Source organism: Pseudopipra pipra, chromosome Z (assembly GCF_036250125.1).
Source record: "Pseudopipra pipra isolate bDixPip1 chromosome Z, bDixPip1.hap1, whole genome shotgun sequence".
NCBI classification, from domain to species: Eukaryota; Metazoa; Chordata; class Aves; order Passeriformes; family Pipridae; genus Pseudopipra; species Pseudopipra pipra.
The window spans coordinates 56720263-56742395 of NC_087581.1; the positions used below are offsets into that span (position 1 = coordinate 56720263).

Sequence of the window (22133 nt, forward strand, 5' to 3'; positions counted from 1 at the left end):
CCCATTATTAAAAAGGGGAATGCAGAAGACCTGGTGATCTACAGACCAGTCAGTCTCACCTCTGTGCCAGGCAAGATCATGGAGCGGATACTCTTGAAAACCGTGTATGACGGTGCTGCAGCTCTGGTGGACTGGGGCAGAGCAACTGACATCGCCCATCTAGACTTATCCGAAGCGTTTGACACTGTGCTGCTGGAGAGACAGAGATTTGATGGATGGGCCACATGGTGGATAAAGAACTGGCTGTATTGATGCACAGAAAGAGTTGTCAACAGCTCTTTGTCCCTGTGGAGAACAGTGATGAGTGGTGTCCCTCAGGGGTCGGTACTGGGACCAGTACTGTTCAACACCTTTGTCAGCTTCATGGACAGTGGGATCGAGAGCACCCTCAGCAAGTTCACTGACAACTTCAAGTTGTGTGGTGCAGCTGACACCCTGGAGGGAAGGGACGCCATCCAGAGGGACCTGGTCTGTGTAAACCTCATGAAGCTCAACAAAGTGAAGTGGAAGGTCCTACACCTGGGCTGTGGCAATCCCCAGACATACCTACAGGTTGGTTGGAGAAGTGATTTGAGAGCAGCCCTGTGGCAAAACATTTGGGGTTGATGGTAGATGAAAAACTCAACGTGAGCTGGCAGTGTGTGCTCACAGCCCAGAAAACCAGCCCTGTCCTGGGCTGCATCAAAAGGAATGTGGCCAGCAGGGCAAGGGAGGTGATTCTTCCCTTCTACTCTGCTCTTGGAGTACTGCATCCACTTCTGGTATCCCCAACATAAGGACATGGAACTGTTGGAACAAGTCCAGAGGAGGCCACAAGGTTGATTAGGGGACTGGAGCATGTCCCCTACAAAGACAGTCTGAGAAAATTAGGGCTGTTCAGCCTGGAGAAGAGACGGTTGCGTGGAGACCTCACAGCAGCCTTTCAGTATTTGAAGGGGGCCTATAGGGAAGCTGGAAAAGGACTCTTTGTCAGGAAATTGTAGTGATAGGACAAGGAGTAATGGGTTCAAATTGAAAGAGGGGAAATTTAATTTAGATATTAGGAAGAAATTCTTTACTGTGAGGGTGGTGAGACAGTGGAACAGGTTGCCCAAGAAGGTTATGGATGCAGCAGCTCTGGCAGTGTTCAAGGCCAGGCTGGATAAAGCCTTGAGCAACCTGGTCTAGTGGGAGGTGTTCTTGCCCATGGGAGAGTGCATGGTAAGTAGATGATTTTTAAGGCCCCTTCCAATCCTTGACATTCTATGATTTATGATTCTATTTTGATTGAATATTTAGGAATATCCATGTAAAATGGTGAAACAAGTCATAGATTATATAGTGACTTTCAGGTAAACCTGAAATAATCTGTTCAATTTCTAGGAAATATTTTGCAGACTGTCTTTGACAATTTCCCAGGAACTCTTCTCTTTAGGTATCCCATAAACCCTTTCTCTCAGGCAATTTATGGTGTCAGGTTAGACTCCAGAGTCTCATTACTACAACAAGCCTCAGGATATCTCACTGCTGCTACGGTGGGATTCTGTGGTAAGTATATAATATTGTCTGTGTGGAAGAGAAGCATAATGACTTTTGCTGAACAGTGGCTGTGTGTAGGTTCTGCCTACTTGCACTCCTTTCAACCTATGCAGAGCTGCCATTCAAATTAGCTCTTTTGCAGGTCAAAATCAGAAGCCTTCTTACACCCTTATAAAACACATCTCTGTAAGATCAGTGCCCAGATTTTCTTTCATCAAGTATGCTGTTCATGTATGAAAATACATTAAACCTCTATGTGCTTTCAAGAATGCCCTTTCTTTGCTTCTGGAACCAAAACAATTTAAGAACCATACTTCATTGCTGGGGGCTATTATATGATAAAGATAAATGGTCCAGAAGAAATCAGTAGAACTACTCACTGAATGACTTAATGTTCATAATCTGAATATAATCCTACACGATGTCTCTCTGTCCCATGACTATGTCAAATGACAACTATTTTTAAAAAATCACCTCTAGTGATTTTTCATTATGTCTCTTTCCTGTATAAACAAGTTCAAAATAACATAAGTATACTGTAATTTGACATATAGAAAAATATTTGAGAACGCCACAAGTAAATCCTGGGAAAAAATCAGTTTTAGTGTTTCCAGATACTCTGACCCCTCTTAAAACATCTTTTTCAATGAGAATAACTCAGATTGCACAAAGTATTTTTCTACTGTGTTCCTTGCTTTCACTCTCAGATGCAGCTGATTGACAAGAAGATAAAGTAAATTGCAAAAGGAATGTGTCCTTCATAAACAGAGATTCTTACATCACACTCCTAAGAATTTTTATTTTTTTTTTAAACAAAACAAAGCAAAAGAAGAGAAATTTTGGGGGAAAAAACCCCAAACACAAGCACATGCACTTTATCCACCCCACCGTTGCCAGGCTGAGTTTTTAGATTGCTCCTACTGTGCTTCAGCCAATTTCTTGGGCTGGGCAAGGAAGCGATGAATGTAAAAAGGAAATACTGCCTTTAAAAAGTAAATAAGAATAAATACAAAGCTTTTATGATCATATATGATATGATAACATTACATTTTCTACATGTAAAAAATTGTGGTAAATTAACCAAGACAGAAAAAACACTGATAAAAAACCATTACTAATAGGATAATTTATCTAAGGAAGACAAGTTTCTCACCTAGCAAGCTTCCTACTTTGTAATTTATTCTGTGTAAAGACCAGAGAATCTGACACATAAACATGAAACTTCCATTTATTAAATAGGTCAAAGAACTGCAAGCTAAATATTTACTAAAGTTAAAAAATGGCAACCAAAATAGACACCTCACTTTTCCAAATATATCTGTAATCTAATCTGTATATCTACATTGATCATCTTTACACATGATACTATATGAAGTTAAGTGAAAATTCAGGTTCCAAAGCCCAATTCTGCTTGAAAGAGAACCTCGTAATTCAAAATACTTAGTACCATGTATGCAGACTGTTTTGACAAAGTCCAACAACTACTTAATCATTCCTTAGGCTACATAGTTCTGGTTTTAATGCACTATGAAATCAAAGGTCTAAACAAAAACACAAGATAGTTTTCAGTGACCTTCTTAGTACTTTTCTTCTATGAAACTATTTACAATGGGCCCTTCTTTCTGTTTATGCAATAATTTCTGAAGTGTTTTAACCAGGAATCCCACATTAAAGTTTTTGTAAGAATTCAAATTTTTGGCATCTTCTCAAAGATGCTAAGAGAATTCAACAGTTTAGCACTCGTCACGTCTTGCAAAGTCAAATTCAATTGTCTCCTCTTTCGATTGTCAAATAAGGCAGCAGAAACACCAGCAAACTTCAGTAGTTTAGAAACATCACCAAAGTAAACAATGCTTTTGAAAGTTACTTCAGATGCTTATGCCCATCCGTATACTTTGATCCTTAACCACAGAATTGTAGAATGTTAAGGGTTGGAAGGGACCTTAAAGATCATCTTAGTCCCAACCCTCCCAGCCATGGGACACCTCCCATTAGACCAGGTTTCTCAAGGCCTTTCTGGGCTGTGAGCACACACTGCCAGCTCATGTACAGTTTTCCATCAACCACCACCCCCAAGTCTTTCTCCGCAGGGCTGCTCTCAATCACTTCTCCAACTAACCCGCAGGGCTGTCTGGGATTGCCACAGGCGTAGCACTTTGTTTTCTTGAACTTCATGAAGTTTACACAGGCCCATGCACACCTCTCAAGCCTATCCAGATCCCTCTGGATGGCATCCCTTCTCTCCAGTGTGTCAATTGCACCACACAACTTGAAGTTGTCACTGAACGTGCTGAGGGTGCCCTCGATCCCACTGTCCACATCACTGACAAGGGTGTTGAACAGTATCAGCCCCAGTACCAATCCCTGAGGGATACATACATTCCCCCTTTTCTTGTATGAATATTTCCAAGCACAAGAGGCACTAAAAAAAAAAACCCAGCAGGCTCTACTATCCTTACAAAAAGCAAAATAGATTTGCCTTCAGTTAAAATAGCTAACTGAAATAAAGCCCAATGAAGACAAGCTGTAGTTCTAATCTAAAAGTAATAGTTCTAATTCCTGTAAAAGAAGGCAGCACAAGGCTTACTCAAATATCCTAAAAATTAACAGCTAAGAGACAATGAAACTGTAAGGAGACGAAAACCCTTACAGCTAAGGCATTACAGAAGATAGGACTGACCCAGTAATGTCTGGACTATGCATTTTGCACAAATAACTGAAATACCGTCTGATTATGGTCTCCAGTTCTGATAGTGCATGGTTTTATCTATAACTAAGGAATGAAATAATTCTATGTTATATGAAAATAATTACATTTAAGCGCAAGTCATATAGGGCATACCTGGCACTTTGTAAAATGACTATGCATTTCCAGTTAATTTGCATGTCTTGCAATTCTTTTGTACTTAAAGAAGGGAAAATCCAGAAATTATTCTGGTAATAACTCTCTTGTTCTGCTTACATTTAAAAAATTAATGTCAGCCAACAGTTCAATATTTTATGCAGCACTATTCTTTTAATAATTAATAAAACAGGAAAGTGCTGCGAGTAAGTTCAGTCAGTGAACAGAGTATGGATCTAGAGAATGGGGTCATGAAATGAAGGAAGAAAAATTAATTATGTGCATTGTCACAGCCATTTAACTTTAATTACCTGCAAATATCAGAAAATTGAAAAGGAAAATTAAATACCTCAGTGTCAGAATGTAGTATCAATGCAATGACACTGTTCTTTGGAATCTACTAATTACTTTTGCTTTCTGTGATTTCTTTCTTTCTTATTATACATGAATAGTAGTAAGCACTTTCTTGGATGGGGAAAAAGCAGTGGAAGAAGCTCCTGAGAAGAATTTTGGCAAGGGCACGAGAGAACATAAAAAGAAAGACTAAAACGAGAAAAAAGCCTTCAATTAACCTAGCTATTTTAAAGCAAACAATCAAAATGAAACATATTTCTAGTTTACTTTTCAAAAAATGTTCATATCCCATGAGAATTTCAACATGGGTACAATGGTACACAATATGCAACTGATACTGAGGTTTTTTAGCAACTTGATATTCAGATATTTGTCAAAGAGTGTGACAGCAATTATGAAAGAAATAGCAAAAAAAAAAAAAGCAAAGTTTTTGCCCAAAAAAAGCATATGCTTTTGACATCTGGCAAATTACCTTTCAGTCACAAAGAAAATGTCACTGTATTGAGAGGTAATAAATACATACTTACGACTAGAAAAATGTCAAAACGGACCAGTGTCATTCAAATTAACCTAAATGTCAGAAGGACAGACTGCTGTTGATTGCTCAGAATCATATCTCAACTATGAGATAGTCAATCTTGACCCAAAATAATTCCCAGTTCTCTCCATCTGATCTCAGCCTTCTCAAACAGCAATTTCTCCCAATCCTTTGTTCTCTAGAGTTCAAAATATTTTTTTTAATGTTTAAGTTGTAATGAGACAGCAGCTAAAAACTGAACACATCAAACATTTCCCAGTATGCGACAGGTTTTAGTGATTATGTTTATCTTACAAGTCATCATAGCCAGGAGAGGATGTGCGTTACTTACTCCATGAAAACAAGTTTTCTTACTACATCAAAAATTACACAATTGGAAAAAAACCAACATAACTCACAAACAAAAATTTACTATCAAAGCTCACAAAGACTTCTCCACTCTAAGGATAACTGGGTTGTCCTGTGGGATTATAAGTGAAATTACCACTGTCACACACATATAGATAAAAACATGTTTAAAACAAGTCAGTGAAAATGGAGTATTTTTCTTCCATTAGTATGAGGATGTATGGATGAATGTATACCACTTTCTGGGACCAACTTTACTACAGTTTTCCTGCTGCAACTATTGTGGCTTACCTTTGTTGCCTTGGGTTCTGATTTGCCTCCTGCCCACCTGCACCCCTCATTCACAACCATACTTCTTTCCCTTGCAGAATTTAACTGGGCATTGTCCATTTATTTAGGTTCTATGGCAAAAACTGGTATTCAATCTCTCTCTATCATGCAAATTGGAAATTGTAACAAATAAAAACAGAGATAGGAAAGAATATAGATAAAGAGGGACAGTAAAAAATGCATTTACTACTTGGCACTATTTAATATTTAGTCCTCATGTAATCACTTCCCTAAGTCTCATAGCTGTGGAAGATGAACAAGTGTATTTTTCTCTGCATCTCCTGAGCTCACTGAATAGGAGATTTAATAAAAATTAATTCAAAGTGCATTTTTCTCTGCATCTCCTGAGCTCACTGAATAGGAGATTTAATAAAAATTAATTCAAAGTGCAAACATCAGAAAAAGAATAAACTAAGATACAGCCAGATGACAACAGTGATTCTTGCTATTTTGCCTTTTCTTCTGTTCTGGGTGTTTTCTGTGTGCAGATGAATGGATTTTTTTATATTTCTACTTTTACATTAATTGTAATCCTCTCTCAAGGTGTTCAGACAGTTGGCTATACAAGTTAAACTGTATTAAATTCTGTGTCTGTGAGCACTACATATAATAACCTCCTCTAGAAGGAATTCATCTAAATAGTAGATTGCACTTTAGAATCGCTGCTTGCCCCATCAACAAAATTCTTCTGATTTTTGGACATGCTTTCAGAAACAAACTGCTACTCATTCTTTAACCCTCTAGGCTTGAAAATGGCAAATCCCCAAATAAAGTTTTATAACCTAAATACACCAGAGGACTAGATCACAAAACCTACTTTCTGTTAAAAAGCACAATATAACTATTTACACAACTTGTGAATCATTACAGTTTGTCTACCAACTCCTTCATGACTCTACCTATCATTACCTGAAAAATAACAGAATTAAATTCAGTTTTTGCTCGATTATGCACGCTGTCAATTTTGTATTGATAATTCTGGTATTGTTTCAAGTTGAATTGCTGACAGAAGACCCTACAGCCAACCACAATTCAATGTCTTATACCTTTTGACACTTTTGCATTTTATCTCATCTGCCACAGAGTTTGCCTTAAACTTAATGTCATTTTTTGACTTCCTATTTTGCATTTAATCCTTCAGGGGAAGCTCATGGGCTTCTCCTACATAGTAACTCCAGCAGCACCACTTGAATTGAAAAGCAAGTGGATCTCTAAAGGAACAGGTTTTTTAACTTTGTTTTTCTTTTCTTTTAAATAAAGAGAGTGGCAAGAGTGTTTTGAGCAGGCTCATTTGAACAAAGATTCCTTCCCTTGCTTTCCATACTCCAAGAGCAGTTCCTTCCTTTCTTACTGACACAGTGCTCAGTGAGGTGGTGAGAATAGTTTGAGCATCCCTTCACCAATTCCTACAGAGGAAGGATGAGTATGCCCTCCCAAAGAGTCCCTAGGATGACAGCATTTCAAGTAAGGTGCTTGATAAGACTTACTCTCAGGCATCCCATGCCATCTGTGAACCCATGCTCACCCAGCAGAGGCAACACAGAAACTACAAACACAATCCAGTGCCACTCACTTTGCACAGCATGAAGTTTTGACATGAACAACAAGGTAAATTGGCAACAAATTCTTAAAGCAGATGTTGATGTGACTGACTTTGGTGCAAGACCAAAACTCTGGAAACTCAGAGAGCAGTTTGTGTTGACAACTCCTCAGGCATATTACAAGATGGTCAGTGAACACTTGAAAAGAAACAGAAATGCCTAAGTGTTTCATAAATATTTAATCACACCATCTTCCAAACTGAAACAAACATGTGGACCACGTTTCTCAGAAGCCGAGAGTAAGAAAAGCTTCCCCTGCCTGACATATTGCCAAAGTTCTCTTTCACTGACTGGAGTTCTAGATAGCAGATAACCTTGACATTTCAAATTCTAGGTCCTTTTTAGAAGACAGCATATCAACTATAAACTGGCAACAATGCTTTTAATTAACCAGTTTATGAGGTCAAAGACCACAGTTTCTTGTCATCGGCAGCACCTTTGGTAAACCTTTCCTTTCTATTGAAGACAATGAAGTATTTTGAAGGGCTTTTTTGGAGTATTATGGTATTTTAACTTACTAATAAATTTTCTTAACAACCTGATTATACTGTTTGCAAATTAAAGCACGTTCAGTAGCTTGTGCCCATCCTATGCGTGGAGTGAGAATGTTACGACAAGGTCATATAGAAGGGAGTAAATAAATAAACTTGGAGGGAATAACCCTTTGATAAATGCAGTGCTGAGTAAGAATATTCACATGATACCTTGAAACTTTGCACTTTATTGCCACAAACAAGTTCATAAGTCACCCTGAAGGTCTTGGCTCAAAACCATTATGTTTACCTGTGAATATACAACCTATTTTAATAGCTTTATTATGATGCATTTTACCATAGGATTCCTAAGATCTTATACAAATATGAAGAACTGATAGTAAAAAAAAAGTTTATGAAAGAAAACATATGGCAGCATTTACCTCACCTAGCAGGTCACATTTTTTTCTAGTTCATTTCAAGTCCATCAAACTGCGTATCAAAGAACAACCAAATTCAATCGGGAAGAGAAACTGAATGTAAGGAAAGGTTTAACCACTCTGGGAAAAATTTGGCTAGGATACTTGAGCTAAAAGCCTATCACACGTGGGAAGACAAAAACTTCAGGGGTTTGGTACTTGTTTTAATTTATTTATTTGCATAGAATCATAGAATAGTTTTGTTAGAAGGGACTTTTTATGGGTCATTTAGTCCAACCTTCCCCACTTGTCCTTGCTGAACCTCATGAGGTTCCCACAGGTCCACTCCTCAAGCTTGTCAAGATCCATCTGAATGGCATCCCGTCCTTCAGGAGTGTGAACTGCACCCCTCAGCTTGGTGTCATCTGAAAACTTGTTAAGGGTGCATTCGATCCCTCTGTCTATGTAATTAGTGAAGATATTAAATAACACTGGTCCCCATATGGAACCCTGAGGGCACCACTTGTCACTGATCTCCACTGGAGCACTGAGGCATTGATCACTACCCTCTGGATCTGACTGTCCAACCAATTCCTCATCCATCAAATCCATCTCTCTCCAATTTAGAGGAAAGGATGTTGTGGGAGACCCTGTTAAAAGTTTTACAGAAGTCCAGATAGATGACATCCATAGCCCTTCCCTTGTCCAGTGATGTAGTCTCTCCATTGTAGCAGGGATTGGAACTAGACATCTTTTAAGGTCCCTTCCAATCCAAATCATCCTATGGTTCTACAATTTGCAAGAGAAATTTTTGTATACACTGTAGAAGACCTTGAACGATTTGCCAAGGCAGTAAAATACAAACAGGTAAGATTTGCGCAGGATAAAGAGACCACTCAGCTAGAATGGACTCAGGTACAAATAAATGCTGCAGAAGGTATTACATTACATGTCACGGAAATAAGTCTAAAAAGGCTGCATGTTGAGAGTGTCGTATGAAGTTAATCTACCATCATATTTGATTGCTACTACTAAATAGAATGTCAACTAATTGAAATCCCACTTCCAATTAACTTCAAAAGAATTTCTGCACTGGACTGACAAATACCTTTTTAAATTGTAGTAAAGAAGTGTTTCAGTTGTATTTAGTGAAAAGATTTCAAAGTAGAAAATATCTTGTTGGCAGTGGTGTTGCCTAGGGGCATGTCAATTTAACAATTCCAAATCAGGTCCTGAATTTGAAATATTGTCTTCTGGGTATGTAAAATCCAAAACATACATAGATAATGTAGTTAGATGCTTGAGTTCAGCCCCTAAATGAGACTATCTTTTTAAGTAAATGCAAGAATTACTATCAAATGCCCAAGTTCACCAGCACAAGGACTGCAAAAAAGCCACTACTTACACTTCTAAGTAGTTTCTTACATGAATATTAAGTAATTGCTCAGTGGTATGAAAAAGACTATGGAATGAACTTTTAAAACAAAGGACCAAATTCTGCTATTCTTTTTTTGCATGGTAAAATAGTAAGTAAATTCAACTTAAATAAATGTAACTGATTTGTTACATGAATAAGAGAAGCAAATTCTGTTCCTAATTTCTCTTCTAACACAGTGAGACCTCACTTCAAAATTTCACTTTTAAAAATAAAAAACACATCTAATTGTCTCCTTGACTCAATAAACCCTGAAGAACTACCACTCCTTCAGAATGGCTGAAAAGTGTCTTTATCAACAGCATGAACTTTCATTTAAAAAATGTGAAACAAAATAGTTTCTATAAAAGATTTTGGCCCTATGAACTTTCAGGTGGTGAGGTCAAAAAAAGTTTGCTTCAGCTTTCTCATAAGCTGAAGATAAAGGACTTTAATAAAATAAATGGTTATTCTAAAAATAAATTGATACTGGAAGAGCTAGTGAAACTGCCTGCACTGGAGTGGAAATCTAAAATAAAAAGAGGAATGTGACCAATTACAGAATCTGGAAAATCACAGAAGTGACTATTGAAGTCAAATAGTTCAGTAGTTGGTGAAAAAAACAATAGACTGACCAAGTAGCACAAAAGACCTTTAAAAAGATTAAACAAAAAGAAAGCCTGATTTAGAAAAGTCAAAAAGTGGCTGCAGAGATAGGAATCCAACTAACTTCTGTTAGAATCTAACTTCTGTTAGAAGTAATTTATACCAAAAATTTATATAGACAATGACATATAGAATAGAGAAGATGAAAGTAAATTAGTGACTCTGCAGAAGAGAAGTAGGCACTACTGGGCAGAAAATACCACAAGAAAGTAAACAAAAATAGGCAACAGGCTGTCAATTTTAACAGGTTTTAATACTGAAGAAGGTAACAGTACCTGTATAAACATGCCAAAATTATGTGACTGGCGGCTCTTGTAAAATTTACTTCTTGTCTCTCTGTTGAAGATTCAGTTGTATCTGTTCTCACCATCAGTTGCTACTTCTTAGTTACACTGACACCACCCACTTAAGACCCCATCAGATTTCAGGGTCTGGGCATCAATCTCCTCCTGGCTCATTGTCACCTTCATTATTCCATCTTTTCACCCAATTTAGTTTCACTACTTCCTCTTTTGGGGTATGGATAGAGGGATGGAGCAACAAAATATTTATTTTGTAAAGTATGGGTTTACATCTGTCCTTAATGGGAAAAACAAAAACATAACCCAACATTAACAGCAGAAGACTAAACATTAGAATGTTTTTCTAACCTTCAAGAACCCAGGGTCTCATAGGCTGGAAGTGAGCCCTTGGCATTTAACAACAATTTAATCCTTGATGGATTTTTCTTTCATGATTTTGTCCAGCTAACTTCTAAATTTCAAAAATATATGAATTCCAAATGTAAAAAATTCCAGTGCTTTTATACCTGTGCGAAGAACTTTGGGGTTTCTTCTATGCAGCCCACCTCATATTCTGATCATTTGTAGGCTTTCTCTGAACCTCTTATGGTTGTGAATTTTTGTGCAATTTTTTAATAGAAGGGCTTTGGGCCTGAAAGGGAAAGCATGCATGCATTCAAGCAAGCAGATGTACATCTAACATTAAGTAATATTTCAATGTTCTTGGGCACTGAATTGAAGTTTTGACAGAACTTGCTATTATAATCCAAAAATCTCATTGCTGATGAATGAAGTGCCCAGTTAAGAAGTATTAAAAAAAAAAAAGACAACAAAATTAAGATACTTTTTTTAATATGCTCTGATTAACATTTCTCTACAGGGAATTTCCTGTGCTTTGTTAATGTCCAGTTACTAAGCTTCACAGTCTTTTACAACTCTTCACAGATGGTCCTTCTCGCTACCACTCTAAATAACTTAACATCTTGATGAAATTTTATCACTGAACTAGTAAGCCTTCAGTATTACTTCAGAATATGCTAAACAGCATGGATTCACTGCAGGCTCCACTGGTTTTTTCTCTACAAACTGTAAAATAAAATTACAACCACTCTGAAAACAGACCAGTTACTGCTGTCTTGTTTAGCATTTTTTTTATGAGACAGTGTTTCTTCTTACAACACCTAGTTTTATTGAGGGTATTCCATGAGGGCACCTGCCAAGAGTGACCTCTGCACACCGCTTCAGTCAGGTTACTTCTGAAGGAACCACAAAGCAGGGGGGTAAAGCCTCCAGTAAACTTGTGAGATATGTTTCCCGTTTCCAACAGCTGCACTGAGCTAGCCCAATACTGCATATATAACCCTGGATCTTCTAATTCTATTCTTTATCAGATTTTACATTAAGTTATTTGCTACAGGTATTAATGCAGTCTACCTAGATATGTGGAAAGATACACAGAAACACAGCCAATAACATGCAGCACTTGAGGAATAATCAGGGACTGTGATAATCTTAGACTGCGGAGATGTTGAGACTTCCTGGTGCTCACACTTGCCCACACTCTCCGTGTTGACAGGGTGAGATGGCAATGAGGCATGACTGTCTGCAGAAAACTGATGGATCTAGATCTGAACATAAGTTTTGTGGCCAAAAGATCATTCTGGGATACTTTACCCTTATTTCAAGAATCTCCTTTCCATCAAGTGTCCTTGAAGTTAAAAGCACTGGCAGGAATGACTTTGCAGGATGCATGTCCTTACACACATATCATGCAGTCTAACACATAGGAGACTAGCACCTCTTCTGATACAGACATTTTTGCGTGCCAAGTATTGATACGTGTATACATCAACAAAATGATACTTACAATTTTAAATTACATGGCTCTCATTAAAAATGCTTATATAGAGAGCCCGCTTTGCATTAGTTGAAATAATTACTGGCTATTAAAGGTTGTTTTTCTCAAGGCTTACTGCAAATAGATTACCTCAATATTGATAAAAAACTCCAGCATCCAAAATCTCTATATAGAGATTGTCTACTGCAATAGACAGTGTTTGTCAAAACCTCTGAATTACAATCAAAGTCTGTACACATACATTCTTGTAATTTCTGGGTGCTCCTGCCTTATATTGTCAAGATGGTATTTGGAACTCTCACCTCTCTTTCAGAAGAAGAAATACACAAATCACTTTTAACTGTTTAAGCCCTAGTTACAGTAAGTCAGATTTACTGATGATTCCCTGATCTCAAAGCTACCTCTTATTTTTTAAAAGCTCTAGCAAGACTGAAGGCAGATCTTATAAAAGTCTTTAAAAGTCATATCCTGAGCTTTGATGAAGCTGGTTAGGAAAATAAATTCCACCTCAGGGATGGAAGGGTGAGGAGGGAGAAAGAGCAAGAGCAAGAGAGATCTCAAGCATAACCTTGGATATGAAAATATCAACTTGTGTGAGGAGTAGTGCTTGAAACAGTACAAGCATACACTAACAACCACTCCCCACTAGTCAAGCAGATTTAAGCATACAGTGCAAGCTGAATTGAACAGTAAACCTCAAAGGTTAAAAATTTGAGAAACCAGATTTCAGCTGATGATACCAATTTTCATATAACAAAGGAAGTATAAGGAAAACAAACTAGATGCGTCAGAAATTGTGAAGGCATGATGGGAAAAGAAAATGAGGTGTTGAATACATGAATAACAGGGATACTGTGATGAATGCATAAGCAGAATGATTTGTTGGCACAATGCTGCTTACACTATTATGCCCGTCAATTAGTAGAGGAGTGCCTCAACAAAGAATTATAGAGTTACAGTGAATATGAAACTACCTATAGCCTCAAACCAAGGTCACTCATCCACAAGAAGGCACAGCATTCATATCAACAGTGATTTAAGCCAGAAACAGAAAGTTACACAATCTCTGCAAATGGTAACATTACAATTGGAATTACCGGTTCATGAAAACATTCTATAGTCTTCCAAGACGTTTACAAAGTATTTTGTCACTACAAAATGTCAAGGAATTACAGATTGTTAGGTATAAATGTTATGCATAACAATATAGGAAGAAAAAGCAAAATAATTAACACTGTATGCCCCATTCCTGACTTTCTAAAATCAAATTTTTCTTGGCTGTTAGCTAAACAGATATTAGCTTAAAAACAGAAAGAAATAGAGTTTTCATACATAATTCTACAGTCACTTAGAATTATTTATTGATACCTGTACATTAACTCTGCCCCACCCCCAAAATTCTCAAAATCACATGTGATTTGACTGGGGTGGTGGGAGCTACTCTAGAACCTGGGTGGGCACAGTTCCTTTGGCATCACCGTGGCACAGTGCAGCTCCTGGTGCCACTGCTGCTCAGTCTTGCCTGGCATGCTGACACACCCCAAGCATTGTTTCTGATGCAAAACTACCATTATCTGGAGCTGCACCACTACTGCCTGTAGCTCTCAGGGGACAAAGAAAGTTACTCTGTTTCACAGAAGGACAAAAACAAAAGAGAAGCAAAAAGCAAGAACCCAAACTTCAAGCTTGACCAAACATTAACATGTTGTTAAGAACTCAGTCCAAATGCCTCTTAAACACAGAGGCTTGGGCTATTGATGACCTCTCAAGGAAGCCTGTTCCAGTGTTTAACCACCCTCTCAGTAAAGAAATCATTCCTGATGTCCAGTCTGAACCTCCACTGGTGCAGCTTTGAGCCATTCCCGCATGTCCTGCCACTAGACCCCAGAGAGAAGAAATCAGTACCTCCCTCTCTGCATCCTCGTCCCCAGGAAACTGCAGAGAGTGATGAGGTCACCCCTCAGCCTCCTTTTCTCCACATTAGACAAGTCCAAAGTCTCAGCCTCTCCTCAGAGGAAATGCCTTCCAGCCCTCTCAGCAAGTTGGTTGCCCTCCTCTGGAGGCGTTCAAGGACCTTCATATACTCTCCCAGTGGTGGGGCCCAGTACTGAGCAAAGCTCCAGATGAAGCTGCATCAATGCTGAACATACTGGGACAATGCCCTCTCTTGACCCACTGGCCACACTATGTTTGATGTGCCCAGGATGCAGTTTGCCCTCTCAGCTGTCTGGGAACGCCACTGACTCTCCTTGAGCCTGCTGCTGACCAGCATACCCATGTTGCTTTCTGCAGGGCTGCTCTGCAGCCGCTCCTCTTCCAGTTGAGACCTGTGCCAGGAGTTATTCCCTCCTAGCTGCACTGGTTCAATTTCACGCACTGATGTGGGCCCAGTGCTCTAATCTATCCAGATCCCTCTGCAAAGCCTCTTGTCCTTCAAGAGGGTCAACAACACCTTCCACTTTAGTATCATCAGAAAATTTGCTAATGTGGCATTCAACTCCTGAATCCAGATCATGGATCAAAATATTGAACAGCACAGGGGTAAAGATGGAGCCCTGAGGGCACTGCTGGTGATGGCTCACCGGCCAGACATGGCCATTCACTGGAACCCTCTGATTCCTGCCATCTAGCTGGCTCTTCACCCAGCACACTATGAACCCACCCAGCCACAGCTGGACAACTCGTAAAGCCTCTTCTCCCAAGCAACTAGTGATTGGACAAGGGGAAACAGCCTCAAGTTGCATCAAGGGACATTCAGGCTAGATATTAGGAAAAATTTATTCACTGAAAGAATGGGGAAGGTGGCGGGGTCATCATCCCTGGAACGTCCAAAAAACAGGGAGATTATGGCACTTCATGATATGTTTTAGTGGGCACAGTGGTATTCAGTTGAAGACTGGACTTGATGATCTTGGAGTTCATTTGCAACTTTAATGATTTCATGGTTCTATGATGTCCCAGCAATCCTTTTCCACTCCAGACTAGCAAGTCTAGTGTGGCTGTCAGTAAGTCAATTTTTTCAATCTTTTTTTTGGTGCCGAAGGAGTAAAAGGACAAACTGAGTTTTTTAGCCATCTGTTCCCGCAATGCTCTGCTTATCTCTTCATAGCCAGAAGCAGCTTCACCCACAGCAGTCTGTGATTGCTTCATACAATACACCACCACACCAATAGTGCCTACAATGCCTGCTGTGCAAACCAGGCACTCATTCCCTCAAACTAATTGTGTCAACTTCTCCTAGTTAACTGAATACTTTCTCTGTATCACCTCTGTTAAATATTTTAGGTTCATAAATATATTTCCTCTGGGGCTTTCTGGAAGAGCTCAATTGAAATATCTTCAAATATTTTTTTCAAAGGAGAATGCTCTGCTCTAGCTGTTAATTGAGTTTTTATTGAAGATCTAGAGATTTTAATACTAATTTGAAACAAAGTTTATTAAAATATCCTACATTATCTTTAAAATCATTCAACATAGCAATTTTTATTACCCAAAATCAGCAAAGCTGCGAAGGAACAAAATTAAATGTTTCTTTCAATGCTTCCAATCTATTGTGTCTTTGTAGTATATCTTGCAATTAAGAATTGCTAATCTCTTCATTACTAAAATAGCTCTTTCCTACCTCCAGAATATTGATTAAATGCTCCAATCACTATTTATTGAATAATTTTAGTTTCTTTTTAAATCACAGATAATGTCTGCAGGAATCAATCCTCTTCTCCTTGAATATCCCCTTCATTTAGCTATTGTCATGTCCATCTTATCTTCTTTCTGGGACCAAAGCTTACCTTCTTATATTTCAAATATAATGATACTTCACTCATTTTCATCTCACAAAACTGCATTATCAAATCCAAGGTTTCAAGATATGATCAACAAAAACTCTATTGAAACAGAGAACCATTTACAAAATATTTAAATATGAACTATAACGTAGAAAACAATAAATAATAAAAAGCCAGTAAAACCCTACAGTGTTGGTCATGGTGTTTAGCTCAATCAGAAAGGTGAAACTCTATCACAGGGTGAACAAAATTCAGTCTGTAAGTGTGCTGGTGTTTGCTTGAAGGCAGTTTTATTATAACCTTTTAACACCTGACTGCTAATTTTAACTACTTAGAAGTTATAGTGGATTGCACAAGTACCTCTAATTCATTTCAGCACAAAATAACCAAACTTAGTGTAACACACAGTTGTGTACGCAGCGCATAAATGTAGTCTTTGCACTGCTCCACGCTCAGCTGGTGCCTCTGCTGAGCACCACCTGTCTCACAGGTGCCTGCAGCACAAGTTCTGACTTAGCAAAGGACAGCAGAAATAAAGCTGAAATAACAGTCAAACCACTAAGTATATTTTTTAAACTTGATCTAAGAGACTAAAGCCAGTCAGGTCACACTTCATCATAGGAAAACATCTTTTTTCCTGCAGGAAGCTATTTCTGCGTGTGGGAATAATGTCATTAAAACAGCTCCATGTGATTTGAATCATAGCAAGTATCAACTAGCATATAAAAATAAAAATCAAACCAAATATTGATTTTAGCTGTCGTAGATTTAGTAATAAGCCATCCATCCATCATATTTTTAAAAAATTAATACTTGTGTTAACCTTAACTTGTGTGACTTCAAGAGTCACTGTATTTTTCATTTTAACTAAGACTTTAAACCCTTTAAAACAAGAGTTGCAATGCAATTCCAATAAAAAAGAAGGGTAAGGAGAGTCAAATACTTTTCTCCTTAAAAAAAAAAAAAAGGACCAGATAAAAAGTACCATGTTAATTAATAACTGCAACTGAAATAGAGAATTCAAGTACGCACAAAGAAGCAAATCTCCTAACAACGTTTCTGGTATTCCTGCTCTCTGCTCATGTTTTCCTCAGGAGTTTTAAGTATGACCCTTCGCATCACTGTTTCATAAACCAATGCCTCTGAACTTTTTCAGAAAGCAAGTCTGTGACTCACCCAGTGCCAAACTATATCTGATATTTCACTTTTGCAAAGTCTTAAACCCTGTACAGAGGTTTACACTGCAGGGAGGGAAGGCAAACGGTACTCTGTTAACAATTTCCACCTGCAAGACAGATTCTCAGGGCTGTCCGGTAGTTACATGGTTTTATCCATGTTCATGTACAGAGATTTATAGCTTAACATTGCTACACCTCGTTTGCTCCTATAGCCATGAAATTTTGTACAAAACAGGATACAAAAAACAGTTATGGGCAAATTAAGTGTCTATAAAATCCTATGTAGATGTGATTCCTACCTAATCTTTCTGGTGTAATAAACTCCCATGGTAGGAATACATTTGTTTGTAAACAGGAAATGCTTTTTCATTTGCCGTAGTAGACAAATACATTTGAATATCTTGATGAAATCTCCTGTAATAGTAAAGTAAATCTAAAGTAAAGTAATAAACTGGGGTTTATGAGATTTTTAAAGTATTTATTATTTATATATTTAATAGCTGTATTAAACAAGGTTTCATGCACCATAGTTAATACTACTGCTCACTTTCCCAAGAGTTTTTGGAGTAGTGTCTTACTTTACTTCCATTACATTATTTTTACTTGTTCTATCACCTCAAAGTCTTTTTCAGTTTCATTTTGCATTAGGCAGGATTTCATAATTTTAAAAGCATCATTTGTATGTAAAATGATCCATAATTTTGCTGTCCATTATTTTAATAAAATAAACATTTTAACAGCCTCAGAGATACTAATTACATTTTATACTCCACTACAAGGCCTAAAAATATTTTAGGTAGGTAAAATGCCAAAATACTAATGGTTTTAGACCACATCCCTTTGACTTTCAGCAAATGCTCAGACCACATGAGCATTTATGTAGCTAGGTTCATTCAGACAGTACTTAACAGCACTGGTTTAAGTAACCTTTCTACCAGGATCATAACAACACATACACATACACAGCACATGCTGTTACCATAACTGTTGTGCTAAGATTGATACTGAGATTTAAGTAAGAGACTAGTTTAAACCAATTGCTTCAAAACTGTCTCGAAGACATATCCATAATCAGGAAAACAGCCCTCTCAAGTGCAACACAGCTATAATTTTAGGACTCCAAGTGTCAACACTTGAAAATGGAATTAAACACTGGAGTCTCTTCAAACTTGACAGTTATCACCTTCAATATTTGCCTACTATCTCATCTAGCTCTGCAATACTTCTTGTCTTTTCTCCATGGTGAAGAGAAGGCTCAGGGGGATTTCATCACAGTATTACAGTACTTTAAGGGTATCTACAAAGAGTAGAGAGATTCTCACTTCACAAGGAGCCTCAAGGAAAGGACAAGTGGCAGCTGGCACAAGTTGCACTGGTAGGAGTTTCATCTAAATATAAATTATTTTTTTACAGTGAGAACAATCAAATGCTGGAACAACCTCCTCAGAGAGGTGATGGAGTACCCATCGTTGGACAAAGTGGTGCACAATCTCATTCAGGCTTCCCTTCCCACAAAAGGGTGGAGCAGATGATCCTCTGAGATTGCTTCCAACCTGGGCCATTCTATGGTTCTGCAGTTATGGTCCAGGAGTTCCCGTGTCAAAGAAAATACCATAGCATAAAGACAAGCAATCCTAGTCTCATGGAAATACTTAAGAAATAGACACAAAATTATTGTTCATACAACCCAGAGGGCAGTATTTGCCAACCATTTGCCAAGAGAGAAAGTTTTTAGTATGGTAGAGACCACACATTGGGGAAGAGTGTGACATTTTTGTAAGAAGCTACAAAATTCTACTTTCAGCTTTCCTATTACTGCAATGCAAAATACTTATGCAGGGGAAAAGAAATGCTTATTTCAATCAAGAAATGTTATTTCAATCTGTATGTTCTAACATCTTAAACAACATGCTACAATTTTCTACACAAATCAGTTTTCAATTTGCAAAACAATGATTCCCTATGAAGTAAGATACACTGACAGAACAAATTTCAAGTGGGGAAGTGAAAACCCTCAATATTTACAATCATCTTTCTTACAGTCTTACAGATTGCTTTATATAATTGTTGAAGCTGTCATTCTATTGTCAGCTGGCTACAGCCTCAAAAAACCACTCCCTTCAGGCTGATCAAAGCAAGCATCTACCAGACAAAATTAATTTTTTTATTTTACATTTTTTAACTCACCTGCTTGGGAAGACGGAAGAGAGAATTTTTGTAAAATATATCTTTAGCCTGGCTCCATGTTCCATCAATGATGATCATAACAGATGAACTAGGAGACATCACTGCAACTTCTTCCAAATTGGTTGCTTCAGCTCCAGGATATAAAATTAGAGTATTGGGATTCCTGCACACAGTTGCTAATTCAGGATACCTTCCATGCACAGAAACAAAATTAAAATAATTATTGAAAGTTTTCATGACAGACACATACTTGCAGATACTCTAAGTTACTAGCTCCCACTCATTTTCCCCAAATTTTACTTAAAATGTTCCTTTCTCAGCTACCACTTTCTTTTTCCAACAACTCAGAAGTTGTTGGTTGTCTCTCCTGTGAAGAGGGAAAAAACACACAAAAGTAATCAATGAAACCTTTATAAAGCAATATATCAGGAATATTTTCCAGCACTTTAATCACTAAGTCTAACGCCTATTAGAACCAAAGATGTTTTGAATTGTTTACAAAAATTTAACATGTATCTAGCAAAATTTGTTCAAGCACTTGCCATGCTGATGGCAAACTCATTGAAGCCACTAAATTTCAAGTGGAGATTGAGAAGCTGAATTTCTAAAAAAGTACTTTTCTTCCTACAGATCAGAGGTTGACTTTTAAAGAATTTAAAATTCCGTATCAGCCAGGGCAAAAAAGAGAGAGAACATTGCCACATGAGAAATAAAAGGTCTTAAACAGTCTGTTTCCCCTGAGTGACAATGTGAACTTACTTCTTAATTTAGGTACTGTACTTCAGTATATTTCCAGACTGTAGGCTTTAGAATTACTTTGTTTTCAAGCTACTTCACAAACAACTTTTTTCATTCAAAGAGTGGATCACAAAGAATTTCAAATACAAAAATTGTCCTATGTTAACTTAAAAGCCATGAAGACAATCAACTAAGCACAGTCTTCATTTACTTTGTTACACGTATCCATGCACTATTAAAAACACTTATCCAAAGCTTCATGTAGATTTGTTATGATTAAGACTTGGAAGCCATGAATCTCCATCCTTAAGTAACAATCTCAAAAGAGTATAGCAAATCTCTGATGAAATTAGGAATATACACAATTCACTCATACATATGTAACAAGAAAAAAGATATGTAACATTCCACCCTTAGCCAAAGCAATCATTTGACTGAGCTCTTAATTGTGAGTGGGAGGGGGAAGAAGAATACAGCATGAGTTTTTCTTTCAGAAATATTATTCTCTATATAATATATATATGTATGTATATATATGCCATATACATAAACTGAGGACCCCTGGTGGTCTAGTGGTTAGGATGTGACGCTCTCACCGCCGCGGCCCGGGTTCGATTCCTGGTCAAGGGAAACTCCTCCGGGCAGATGGAGCTCGTCAGCCCTGTAAGGCCATCCATCTAAGAGAAGGTCACTCTAAACAAACCTACGTCCTGAGGACCTCGCTGCCACTGTCCAAGCTCACTCAGCCCCGGCAGATGAACCTCAGGATTAAAGGGTGGGCTCAGTTCAGCGCACACTGTGTCTCACCTAAAAAATCCACTGCGCAGGCTCGAAGGGTGATGGCCGTGATACATAAACTATATAAACTACAAGAGTTTATAATAGTTTTTAGTTGATGTCATCTGAAAGGACCTGATAATGAACGTGACTTAGTTGCCTGTAAAGGCATGATTTAGGTTTCTTAATTAGTGTTAAGTGAGTACTAAGCAATACAAACCCTGAGATTAGCTCAGTTGGTTAGAGAACAGTGCTAATAATGCCAAGGTTGTGGGTTTGATTCCCACAGGGGCCATTCACTTACAAGTTGGATTCAATGGTCCTTGAGGGTCCCTTCCAACTCAGAATATTCTGTGATTATGTGAAAAATAATTACTAGAATGTGATTTAAGTGATGGAAGTGACACTTGGTAGGAATTAAAAGACTTTAAATTATATGTGCTAGATGTTAAAGAAAAAGAGCTTACTTGAAAAATACACTCAGTTAAAAGGAAGTTTTATTTTCTCTGAAGCCTGCAAGGCAGAGTAAGATTTGTTCTTTTCTCTGTTTGTCTCCAAGTAAAAACTAAGGAACAAAAGATTAAAGTGGGGGCATATGAAGAATCAGATGGCTTGGATTTTTCTTTTCTAACCAAGACAACAGAATTTTAAAACCAAAAGCTATTCACAGAATTGATGGGCAATACTACAAATAAGTATGAAAGAAAAAAACAAATCAGAAAACAAAATACAGCAATGCAATGAGAACTTTTTCCATATCCTGAACACTTCACTGATGTCATAAACTGTATGAAATAGAATAAGTATAAGCAAACATGAACACAGA

General features: G+C 37.7%; 1 protein-coding gene across 4 annotated transcripts in view; it reads right to left on the reverse strand.

Annotated features, from left to right (window-relative positions):
* DTWD2 (DTW domain containing 2) overlaps positions 1-22133 on the reverse strand; it is a 77928-nt gene that overhangs the window by 13672 nt on the left and 42123 nt on the right. For all 4 annotated transcript variants that reach the window (XM_064642627.1, XM_064642628.1, XM_064642630.1 and 1 more), the window contains one exon: positions 19793-19982. In XM_064642627.1, coding sequence (XP_064498697.1) covers positions 19793-19982 — 190 coding nt within the window. The remainder of the gene's footprint in view (positions 1-19792; positions 19983-22133) is intronic.